The sequence below is a fragment of the Pagrus pagrus genome (assembly GCF_965226575.1).
Source record: "Pagrus pagrus genome assembly, chromosome: 21".
NCBI lineage: Eukaryota > Metazoa > Chordata > Actinopteri > Spariformes > Sparidae > Pagrus > Pagrus pagrus.
In genome coordinates, this window is record NC_140208.1 from 14,474,047 (window position 1) to 14,487,214 (window position 13,168).

Here is a 13,168-nt window from a genome sequence, read left to right on the forward strand (position 1 = left end):
TGCAACATCTCACAGAAAAGGACAGTGGGTTTTGTTTTTGAGTGACAGGGTGCACCCCAGTAGTCTGTGCTCCCCTCAATCCAACCATCCCTGCAGTTTGTCTCCAACTGGGTTCACCATGGAGACTAAAACGCTTTTTGGCTCATGTTGAGAGGCAAGCCATGTATGTGTGCGAGTACGTATGAGTCAGTATTAGGAATGTTTTATCATTTCATTATAAAATGGAAACAGCATGTGTGTGAGATTAGGTGAGTGAAGATGACAATGCTTGGGCATCATTTTATGCGATCGTCTGTCATTCAATTAGAATAAAAATGTTCATGGCAAGACCTGTAGAAAATTCCTTTTATAAGGTTTTTCAGTGCTTTAAAGCAGCTACAAGAAAATATGATATGTTTATTCTGGCGGCCCCTGTGGACAGAAGTGGTAGTGTTTCCACCGCTTACTGTCATACAGATCTTGATCTGGCTAGCACATGCTTTTCTTTTGTAAGCAAGTGAAAGAAAGACACATCTAATTCTTTTTTAAACACAGCTGTTGGCAGGATGCAAAGCGATGCGGTTATGTATCTATTTGTGGCTTTGTAAGATTATTAACTGTAATATGATAATGGCGAAACAAAGTAAACATTTGAGTGCCATTTGTACTCCTAAGCTAGCCTTCATGTAAACCTACAGCTAACAGATTTGGATGCCCTAAACAGTCATGGGTCGAACATATTATTTCCTCCATGTTCCTGTGATAACGAGTTACATTTATTTTCCTGAGATGACGAGATAATTTTCTTGAGATCTGAAAAAAAAACCAAAAAAATCCACGAACATTGTTTATGTCATTATCACGAGATAACAAATGTTGTTTCCCTGATTTAACAAGGTTATTTGTCATGAGAAAATGACTTCATAAGATTCACAAGAGTGACCATTACACACACTGCTCTGTGGGGTGGGTTTTGGGAGTTTCAAAGCAAACCACATGAATTTTTGCCCTTATAATGTGTACTCCTCGAGAAAATTATCTTGTTATCTCAGGCAAACACCACTTGTTATTCTGTGATAATGACGTAAATAACTTGTGATCTCGTTATCATGAGAAAATGGAGGAAATAATATGACCCATGGCCATTTCGGGCTTCCATAGTTAAAGTAATTTTGGTGAGAAAGTTATTAATATTCCCTTGTAATATTATGTCTGTATAATATTAAACCAACAGCAGGATACAGCCTGGTAGCAAAGGCAACATATAATGTTATGTTATAAATCAATTGCTATCTGACAATACAGAAGTATCTGCTGCAGTACCACCAGACTACAGAGCTGATTCTCTCCTCAGGCTGTGAGACTCCTCAATCAACCTTAGCAATCTGTCATAGAAGATAGTTTTAACTTTCAGAATCTGACCCGGTGGCAGGCATCATGAATAACTATATCGAATAGCCACTCTTCTGGCTGATGGTCTTGTTTGCTTATGTAGATCATGCAGAGGCCTCAGTATTAAATTGAAATCAGTTAAAAAATCCTTGTAGTATGTTTAACTTACCTTAATGTTCTCTACAGATTTTTATTCCCTTTGGTTACATTTATTAAAAAATGAAAAAAAACTTTGATAATAAGTCTTGAGAATCTTAACATCCCATACTCTTCTGTGCTCCGGCAATGTGCCTCTGTGAGCTTGGCTCGTTGATAGAGAATATTATTGCATTTTGATTAGTCCCCACTGTTACCACAGCAATATTGCAGTGCTGAGTCTCATCAAATGTATCCCGGGCTGGAAAGGAAGAAATATTACATTTCCTGTTTTTAATTTTGAGCGAAAAGTTGAACTGGGACATTGGCAGCCCAGTAGAGGAGATTAAAATGTGTGTGACTTCACGTTTTTTTTAATGTGAAAAAGATTTGGAGAAAATTAGGCAGGAAGTATGCGGCTTTCCCTGAAACCTAATGTTTCCTCTGGGAACTGCAGCATTGTTACGCTGTTTATCAACTTCATGGGCTACATTTCCACTGAGTATTGTGATTTCTGCTAAACTGAGTTTGGTTTTAGGCATAAGAGAAAAACATTTGTGTTCTCTGGCAATATTTAACCCTGGCTGGATATTTTAACTTTTTGGTGCAGAGAATTTCTATTGCACTGGAGGTGATAAACCCACAGTACAAATACCAGTCCCAGTGATCTCTTATTACCAATTATTCATGTATTTATTTATATATAAAGAGTGGATGTTAACTACTTTTGAACTCCTTCCTAAGAATGTAGAATGTATGACAAGGGAATATTGTGCAAGACAGAAAGTTCCTTGAAGATTGCCCAAGCTACATGTGTAAACCAATAAGTAGAGACTCATTCTGATCCATTTATTCTTGCTTTTTCCCCAAGGTCAGAGTCCGGGATCTCGAAATTTACCCATCGTCTATCCCTCAAAGAACGTGTGCCCAAAGCAGAGAAAACCTCAGCAGACAGACCTCCATCCTACAGGAGACGATCTCTTAGTGTGGACTGGTAAGACCAAAGACCCTCTCTAAATCTACTTAATCTCAGTCTTTCATGATCCCTAAAAATTCAAGGTAGTGTGAGTATACCTGACCTTCATTACTTCCTCCAGTTACTGATAAAAAAGACAGCAAGCAGTGACATTACTCAGAGCTGAGACCCCTCTACTTGGCTTTTAAATTCTGAAATGAATATTAATAAACTGGTATCAGTATCAGGATTTTGAAAAGGAGAATGATCAAAGTTGCAATCCAAAAAGTAATGGCTAACAAGACAGTGACGACTGCAGCTGAGCTTTGCTATGAAGTGTCTGTGTACAAAGTCAAGGCTGAGGTCTATGAGGACTGGGGCTGGTGTTTGGGGCGGGTGCAGAGAGTGGGTGGAGTGGTGATAGGGTCCTGCTCTGTCTCTGCGTCTGGGTTTCGTTGAGGAGCGCCAAGCAGCTCCAGTGGCGCCGGCTCATCTTGCTCTTGTAAAGCTCCAGTCCTCAGGCAGCCGATGAAAGGAGTTTGAAAGCTTTCCATCACGAGGCTGCCTTCCCGTCCCCACCCATGGGACTCCTTCCCAGTCTCCCCCTCTTGTTGCCTGGCCTCCACTCGTTTATCTACCCATCCATCCTGTCGTCCGTCCATCTGGCATCCCCCCTGAGCTTCCTGCTATGTGTTCTTGGCTCTTCCTCTCTGCTTCTCTCACCATTGGGAAAATAGCCCCCGGGTTAAAGCGGATCTAACACTTCCTTTGCACTTAATTTTGTCAAGTAAAAAATGTCCAAACGGTCACGGGTCTAAACAGTTTCCAGGTTTCTAATTGCTGTGTTGGGACTACAGTAGCTATTCAGTAGAGTCACTAAGCGGTTTGCGGAGTTACAGGTGTGGGATTCTCTGAGGTCCTATCGAATCATGCTAGGGCCCGGTGTGAGGTCTTACGAGGTCTTTTGTCGGCCTTACGAGACCTACTGTGTGGTCTCGGACTGATGTTGCGATGTGTGGTCCGCCAGAAGAAATGTGGTGTTAAGTGTATGAGCGTTGGAGTGCGTGTTCAGTGTGAGGTCCTTTACTTTAACTGCTCCGTGTTTTTCTCCCATGTTGCTGGAGAGGGGACCTGGCCTTTAAAGTTCAGGCCCTGATTGATGTAGTCTGGTTTTAATGAAACACAGTGGGTAGATTGGACATGCTCATTTACGAGAGGGATGAGGGGGGCTCGGCTACAGCTGGATTCTGACTTTCTCCGGGGCGAGCCACCGTTACAGGAGTGTGACTAGCCTTTTGTGACATAATAAACAAGGGACCCCAGGAGGAGAGAATCGAGGTTGAGGGCTGAGTCATGCTACTGGGAGGTGAAACAAGGTCGGTACAGCTCCTGACAAGACCGGCACAGCTCCTCTGGAATGCATAGTCATCAACACGGTCAGAAGGAAAACATGTGTGCTAGTGGCATCTATCTTAGTCAGTTGCATTTTTGGAATTGTTCGACATTTATAGTACTTCCTGTAGTCTGTCTGAGCAATTTGTCGTCTTGTGTTGTCAATTTTTGTGACCAGGACTAGCTCATTGCACAGGTAAAATTTGGAGAGCTAAGTAGCCATGAACCGTAATTCTCCAAAAGCTATACATTTTATACTTAATTGGTTAGACTGCACGACTTTTAAATTCTTCAGATAGCTGCACTGCTCACACTACACAAGTTTTAATAGTTTTAACAGCAGGTGAGCCGCGTGTGGAAGCAGCTTGTTCATTATGTAGCCGATCAAAACCAAGGTGCATCGATTGACATCGCAACAACCAGGTGCACTTACAAGTTTGTACAAAACAACGCCATAAGTGGGTCTTCATCTAATAGGAGAGGTTGCATCACAATCAGTGCGTTTACAGGAGGGATGTAATACCAGAGAGCGTCTTTCTGTCTGCAAAGCCTGTGTGATTGACAGTAGACAGGAGGGGAAGAGCGAGGGCTGATTGTCACTTAGTTAATCGATCGCGGATGGCGTTGTTCTCGCAAACAGATTTTTAAAAAATAAATAAAAATAAAGTAGCCTATAAAATGCTGATTGGGTCGCTTAATTTACGTGGGCAGCTGTTAATATACCTGGGCGGACCACCCAAGTTAAATATATGTGTGGGAAACACTGTTATGTCCGCAAGAAACAAGTTGTTTGTGCATTGATTTACAGTGAAAATACAAGGAATGGTTTGTGGCTGCTGCTCCAGTGCTCAGGCCTCTCCTACTCGACCAGCTTATTGGCTGTAGCTCATTGACATGACCAGATATTTAGCCTGCTTGATGTCTTTCGGGCATCTGTGAGTCATTAGTTAGCTTTTGGATCACATCTTTTAATAGTTCTGTCAATGCAATCGAGATCTGATTTGTGAGCGCTGAGCAATCTCAGATTTGCTTCTGATCTGGGGCTTTTGTCAGCGATCTCTAAAAACTGTCAGCAAGTGGAAAATCTGGGCTATAATCTCGTAGTGTGAATTCTGAGGCTGTAAAATGGTTAAGGAAAGCACTAGAATGCATTTGCCTGCAATGAAAGTGAACTGCGGAAATGTACTTTCATCCACCAACTTTAGATTAAAGTTTAATTATGTTTATCTACGTGCTGCCCCCCTCCTTTCTCTCTTTAAATCAAAACTTTTAAGAGTAGAGCGACACAAGGATTGTGTTAAATACCAATCTGGAAACCTTCCAGCAGCCCTCTGCAGTAAAACAGTCTCAGGTGGCTTAACACTTTACTATCTATTTAGTGGACCATTGCCGTTTATGTCGATTCTAGTCAGATACCCAAACAAACTGCGACTATTAAGGGAATTCTGAGCCAAGGCAGCCCATATACAGGCTTGAAACAGGAGCTGTTTTGTAGCTTTATCAAAGTCTGTAAGAGCTGGCAGGGCCTTGGGAAAATGCGATAATAAAAGATAATGGCAGTGTTATTGTTATTGGTAATCATAGTAAATGGGCTCTAGGGTAGGGGTGGAGAGAAGGGGGGGCAGGGAGTGTTAAAGGGAAAATAAGAGGGTATCTGCTGCCGGTTAAGATTACTGAAAAAGTATTGACACTTTATTTTTTTTCCTGGAAACCATTTGAATTAATAATTACAGTGCACATCTGTGACATCACTGGGTAAAAATTGTGGCCTTGTGAGATTTCTATTGAATCAGAATTCATTTTGACTGCTGGTTCTCTAAAAGCCATTTGAGAGTTAGATTCCGCCTCAGTCTGCCGCTGTATGTCGCTGAGGGAAGTCATTCCATTACGAGAACTTCAATATCTAAACTTATACACTCAGCCTCACATAGATCCCACTGGTGTGTATATTTGCTGCCTTGTTTCCTGCGCATGACGTGGACACAATATTGGGGCCGTAAAGGGACATCAGTTCTGTTCCAGCATAGGGCCAGTAAATAAGTCTTTATTTCCATATCCTCTCATGGTGACAGAGCTCCAGGCCTTTGCCAAAACCCTGGAGTACAATGGAGAGGCAGCCACGTATGTCAGCCAAGCAGTTTTTATTTCCCATAGCAGTTCCCCCGCAGTACGCCTGGAGAGGAAACTCTATACATAAGCACTTAAACATCAACGTGTTATGTACAATTCAGCATTCAAACTTCATTAATAAAAGTTGAAATTTGAAAGAGTGCAGCAGTAAGCGTTTGATTGTGATGTGTGTGGTTACGCAGCCCTCACTGGAGGGTTTAAATCCTCTCCATCCTCAGCCCCTCAAGGCCCCTGCGCTCTGCCTGGTGCCACCCTGTCTTCAGGGATAAAACGGAGCTGACAGCACTCTTTGGATGACATCTTAACTTCGATGTCGGTAGAGGAATCCAGCCGCCCCTTCCCGTAGTCGATATATTAACACACGCCCAGACAGACACACGCACACACACACACAGTGGAATAAACTCATGTCTGCATGTCTGATTTTCTCCTTAATATTCATGCTCACACACATACATGAGCAAACACACATTGCAATAGTTAGCATTGTGTTAAGTTGGGTGTGTGAGGGGGAGCAGGGGCTACCGAGTGCTAATCCTTATGAAATGTGCACAAAGGGAATAAAAAAAAAAGAACATAGAGAAAATCACCAAAGTCTTGGTGGAAAAAGAAGGGCCATGCTCAAGGGGCCCGGGTGTAAAGTGGTTTTGGACAGTGTGCCACTCGCCTCATTTGGTTCTAATTTTATTTAATATTACCCCAGTCTTTCTTTTCATCCTCTCTTTAGATTTTTTTCTCCTTTCTTCTGTGGCTGAGAGCTGTCAGTTCAAACGAGACGGACAAATGAGGAGGTTATAGATCCCTATAATTTTTCTCTTTAGAAATACCGATCAGAACATAATGTTAAAGATCACGACAGAACGAGGCTGATTTGCACTTGTGCTGGAATGCCTGACATTTTACTTCTTCTTTGTGGCTGCTATAAAATGATATTATTCTAAGAATATATTAACCACTGAAAAGCTTCGACACACATAAAAGTGCAGAACACCATGTCAGAAATAGATCAAGATAATAAAGTAGACGCTATATTAGGCTGGAAACTCAATTATTGTTCTTTATTCACAGTTTCAGCTGAAAATACATCAGAAATAGGGTAGTCATGAAGACAAGGATATTAGAAATCACAATGTAATAAGTATCAATCGCACTGGGATCAAAACATTGTCTACATGAATAAATAATTCTCTGTGGTTTGGAGTTATTGTGCAGGCGTTACTCTTTTAGTCAAAGAAAATATAAAGCCTTGTTTTTGTCTTCTTATTTTGCAGAGAATATTCGTCAAGTTCCCATGAAGTCAAAATCAGTGTTTCAGTGTTTTTATCACAACAATGTTTTTATCTTGCTCGATAACTAACGTACACAACAGTGTAAGCCCAACAATGGCAAAAAAATCATTTTTTGGTATTCCTAATGGTATTTTGGAGTTTGTTATTTCCTGAGAAATGATAACAAAGTTTGTCGATGACTCATCGTTGACTCGTGGGCGTATGCAGCCCCATGTTTAAGGACTCTAACCTTCACAGATGACAGTACAATAACACAGCTTTATAACTTTGTTTCCGGATTTGTGAGAAACTGAATCGTATCTTATAGAGGAAATATTTTCTTGCTGTCCTCTGGCTGCTCTGCCTCAACTCTGGATAGATGGCTTTGGGCTAGTTACAGTACCGAGGTGATTTATGATGCATTCTGATGGCCAAATGTAGCTGCCATTAGGGGTTACCCAGTCGCATCCACTCCATGTGCAGAGGCTGTGTCCTCGCAGCGGCGGCCCAGGTTTGATTCCAACATGTGGCCCTTTGTTGGATGCCGTCCACTCTTGCACTCTGTGTTGTTATGTTCAGGTTGGGCCGTGTTTACTGGGAGCTGCCACAGTCGATGGGCCGCTAGCCTGCCTCCATAGCAGGAGGGCCTAACACGCATTAAACCTTAATGGTGACTGTAAACACCAATCAGTATCTGTACCTTCCTAGCTGGCCATTTTTATAGGAAACGTGTTACCATACAGATGCTAATAGCCCTCCAAATAGCCTTTTTTAATGCTTTTATTTTTTAAGCCAACTTGAACGAGAAGTCCTTAGTTTGCACAGGAAAAAAATGGAAACATCTGATCAGTGATAAGTTGAGATTGTTTCCTTCACAATTTCTTCGACAAAATGGCCTTTAAAAGAATTGTGCTGTTTGATGACACTTGAAACAAGTTAACAACAACAAACCATTGAGGATATGGGAAACATTTTCACCAGAACAAAACTGTTCACCATTCACACTGTTTCAAGTGTCCTGTTAAGTTTGTACCTCAACTGCATCTTGGCCTGCAGTATTCATTTGTTGAGAACGGGTTGTTGGCCAGATGAGAGGCTCCAGATTCCAGTCCACATGAGGGAGCAGAGTTTCTGCTTACCTCTCTGCTTTTGGACAATCCCCGGGCTATTCTTTCTTACACACACACACACACACATACACAAACACACACATGTACGTACACATGCACTCACAAATAAACAAGCACAGAGGCACATTAGCCCACTCACATGCGCAGATTCACGTACACGCACTCACACAAAGATTAAGTACATTAAATATGCGCACACATATAATCATCTGTGTGCACAAAAATTAACATGCACAATATCATGTGTGTGACATCCATACACACACACTAGTACACGCACTCAAGTATTTACACACATTCAAACACGCTGTGTTCTTGACTCTGGATGATGTGGGCTGCACTAAGGGAGATTTATGAGGCTGGCTCCCTCTTGTCCTGTGTGTCTCCGACTTGATACTCTGGTTTCCACTCCAAACCTCAACTCAGCACACAGACACAGAGAAACATGGGGAGGAAGGGAAGGAGGGAGGTAGACTGAAAGAGAGAAGTAATGGGTGAAGGGTGAAGGGAAGAGGGGAATAAAAAAGGGATATCAGAGAAGACTGAAAAAGGTAAGAGGGATGGAAGAGGTGAGAGTGAGAGTGATAGAGACTGAAGCAGATGGAGAGTCAGATTGAAAAGATGATGGAGAGAGACAGCAAGAGTGAGCGATAAAGAGCCCTGAAAACTGGACTGCTGAGTTGGAAAGAGAGGGGAGAGCTAGAAGTTGCGAAATTGGGAGAGTTAATGTAGTGTGTCTGTGTGTTTGTTTCTGTTTGTGTGTGCAGAGACAGACAGCCCGTGGGGTCAGAGGGTTAGCGCGGCTCCATGTGTTGCTTATAAGCTGATAAAAGACGACCAAAGCTGGGGGAACTGCACCCCTCTGACTACTTTCTGTGAGTGTGCGTCAGGGTTGTGTTCAGGGTCAGAGGCAGAAAGAAAATCAGCTGGGGACCCAGGAGGCTTGTGGTTTGAAACTAGTCTTGGAAAATGGTTTGCAGATTGAGATAGGAAGCTCAGGTAGCACAGACCTACACACCCACGTCAAAGTACAATGGAACAGAAGCGCTGAGAGAGCAAGTTAAGAGTTTTCTCAATTCTTTGCACTTTCTCTCATATGAATGATTTTCTTTTCCCACTAACTACCCAGTCTTATCATGCCACAACCTCTGGCGTCCAATTGCCTTGTTGCTGTCGGGATTCTGTGGCTGTCAAAACATAAAGAACTGGTTCCAGAGTAGGCACTGGCTCCGAACCAGCACCTGAACCACATTGGTTGAAAAGAGGTAATAGTGAAACTTTGTTCTCTGAATTTAACCCATCCCTGAGAAGCAGTGGGCAGCCACAGCACGGTGCCCAGGGAACTCCAGTTCTATGCCAATGTCTTGGTTGAGAGCACTAACAGGACAATTAACCTAATGTTCATATTATGATGGTGGGGGAAACTGGAGGAGGACCACAGAACTGAGGAAACCCACATATGCATGGGGTGAGCAAAATCTTGACAGAAAGGGACTCCACCCAGCCAGGGATCGAAGGCGACAGTACCACTGAGTCACTGTGATTTCACAATGTAATCTTATCGCCATTGACATGGACATTTACAGTAGCTTTTCCCATTATCAGATACATTTATGTCATTAATTATTGTCAGCAACTGTCTTTCAATTCTTTTTATGATTAAAATCAAAGCGCAATGGACCATAGATGAAATTCTGCTCAATCAGGAGAGAGTCATACGCTGGTGGTGGTGATGAATGGCTGAAGGTCTGCATGAGATGAGATGGACTCTGGTGAGCTCGACCTTGGCTCTGCATATGATGAAGTGGAGGTGAATGGGGTGGAGGAGGGTTGCAACGATTTTGCCCTGAAACAGCAGCTGAGAGGAGAACAGATTTTAAGTTTAATCGTGATAAAGTCTGGTTGATTTAACTGAAAGAGTCTGATGTTGTTGCTGATGTCAGATGGGTTTGTGTCATCATGTTGTCACTCTATGCATTTATCCATCTATCCATATATTTGTGTGGGAGCATGCACATTATCCTCTTTACAAAGGATGTATCACAGTTAGGAGAAAAGACCCCCCCCCACATACACACACGCACGGACCCAACCACCTCCCTCCATCCTGAACCCAGATAAACAGCCGTGGGACTTTAAACATGGCGCCCGGCCGGCGTGTGACTGAGAGAATGGGCCAACTGGTGGATTCAGTGGCCAGGGGTCGCCCCCGCCCCTCTCCTCTCCCTGGCTGGGTGGGTGGCATATGGCGGCCCAGGCAGGGACCCCTTTGGTGTGACACACACACACACACACACACACACTGAGACACACAGAAGGCCTGGAGCCACCCAGGCTGGGCCCACGATCGCCGTGGGAGACATGGTGTCACCAAGCCTCTGACAGAGGAGGGGTTGTGTGTATGTTTGTGTGTGTGTGATCCCACCTTGGAAGCCCCCCCCCCCTCCTGAGAACGTCGGCCACTGCCCGCCACCACATCCCCATGGTGACTCTGCTGTTGTCTCTGCTCATCAAAATTAGAGAGATTTACCTCTGCGTGCACACACAACACATGCACACACACAGAGCCAACAGGTGGCAGGCCTTGCTCGGCACAGCAGGCCCACTTCAAAGGTTAAACATACAGCGGACCGCCCACTCTTTCTCTGCCGTTCTCCCAAGGGAGAGAGAGAGAAAGTGAGAAGACGAGGACAAGATAAAAGGAGAGACAGGAAAAAAAAGCTGTGTAGATAAAGGGCAAAGATAAAGCGCGTTCATGTGGGAGCACACAGTGCAGCGTAGTGTGTACCTGGTGTCCGACTCCCCAATTATGAACACGGCGCACACTTCAAAGTGAGTCGCGTATGAGCTAAAAGCATAAGTAAAAACAGAATGCCTACAGGCTTTTCCAGTTCACTTACTTTTTGTCTAACTGTGACTAACAGCAGATGTGAAAGAACCAACTTGGGTGCCAGTGATCTTAGCGCGGATCATAGCATATCGCAGTCAAACAATGTTCTGGGATTTTCACAAACAGATGAGAGAGGCCGCAAGAGAGCAGCCTGACTCACGCAATCAAATATCACCACACAACAAGCGTGACATGCAGAGCACCATCTCATCTTATCAGAAAGAGGAAGTTGAGACTACAGCAGACAGCGGATTACCAAAACTGGATGGAAAAATGTCATCTTGATGGTGTAAATCTGGTGTAAACAAAAGAACTTTGAACGTGGCTTTATCCTGTCTGGTATCAGTCGTGCTGTCTGCTGCCTGCGGTGCGACAGCCTCATAATGTTTTCTCAGCACTCAAGAGGCCGCTCGTTATCAAAAAGAACATCATTTGAACACCACAGTCTGTGTTAATAATCTTGCTGATCAGGTACATTTGCTTCCAGGCCAGTCTTTTCCAATGCACATCTGGTAGGGTAATCCATCCGCATCTCGCTGTGTGTACTGTACACTTCGGGGGATCAGGCGAAAGGGGATGTTTTTAGCAAATGTGCACCACTGAAACATTAACACGCTTGTGCACACACCTGATACACCCCCTCGATAAGATTTCATCTATAAAACACGAGAGCCTTAAGAGTCGCTCTCTGAGTGTCTTCTCGGCTGTAAAATCAAGTTAAATCTCAACACAGGACTGCACGTATGCATGCGTGTGTTTTAATATGTGAGTGTCTGCGTTTGTTGTGTTGCCATGCTAACATAGTGTGCATGAGGGGTTGCAGGTCACAGTGTTGGCTTGGCCTCATGTTGCCTATAAGCTGATAAGAGCCAAACAGAGGGGACCGATATATGAATTCCCCCCCCTTTCTCTCTCTCTCTCTCTCTCTCTCTCTCTCTCTCCCTCTGTGCGTCCAGCAGCCTGCCTGCTTCCAGCCTGTCTGGTGCCAAGACTCAGATTTCAGAATTTCCTTCTACAAGCCACATTTAGAGCAGCCAGCATACTCTGTGTGTGTGTGTGTGTGTGTGTGTGTGTGTGTGTGAGTTTGTGCAACTTTCTCCTCTCACTGTCTGCCTCTCTCTGACCCCCACCACCCTGCTTTCAGCGAGCACTGTCCTTCTGGTGCCGCTCTTTGCCTTTTCTCTCTCCATATATCCATCTACCTACCTCCAGTTCTTTGTTTGTTTTATGGGACTTGACCCGACGCAGACAACCAATGCAATACACGTCAACTAATATGAATGGTCATTTGTGCCTGTGTGTAATAAACACGATTAGACACACGCTAACATGCGGCAGAGATTTATGCGTTCTCGTGGCAGTAAACTAGCCGTGTGAGGGGGTTTGGAAAAAGGGTGGGGGGGGTCCTGTCAGCGCACAGCTGACCTGGGAGACCTTGTGACACGCTGCGATGGCAAAGGATGGAAGATGGAGTTGAGGTGTGAGGTGGAGCGGAAAGAAATGAGAAGAAAAGATGGGAAAAAACAAAAAGCAGAAGGAGGTGTTACAAAAGAAAAGAAAACTTTTTCCGTTTCTTTGCCTTGAAGCTCTTTTGGACAAATTACTGTTATGTAGGCGTCCATATGTAGTTGCATTGTGAGTTTTTGTCATTTAAACATAATTATAGCGTTGTTCCTCAATATCAGCATATCTGTCTTTGTGCTGCTGTAGCTCATTTGGGCAGCAATCAGTGTAATGTCTTTCTTTGTCATCTACATGGTAATACGGTGCTATGCAGCAAATCGTGTAGCTTCAGACTCCTTGTACCTGTATGTGTTGTGAAGAAATGTTCTATTGTTTCTAGATTAGATTAATGTTATCTCTATTTCTAGAAGCAGGACTCTCTGGCCAAGAATAT

At 43.7% G+C, this 13,168-nt stretch overlaps 1 protein-coding gene across 7 annotated transcripts in view; it reads left to right on the forward strand.

The window, feature by feature from the left end:
- ankfn1b (ankyrin repeat and fibronectin type III domain containing 1b) overlaps window positions 1-13,168 on the forward strand; it is a 135,552-nt gene that overhangs the window by 97,453 nt on the left and 24,931 nt on the right. For all 7 annotated transcript variants that reach the window (XM_084342852.1, XM_084342851.1, XM_084342849.1 and 4 more), the window contains one exon: window positions 2,378-2,500. In XM_084342852.1, coding sequence (XP_084198978.1) covers window positions 2,378-2,500 — 123 coding nt within the window. The remainder of the gene's footprint in view (window positions 1-2,377; window positions 2,501-13,168) is intronic.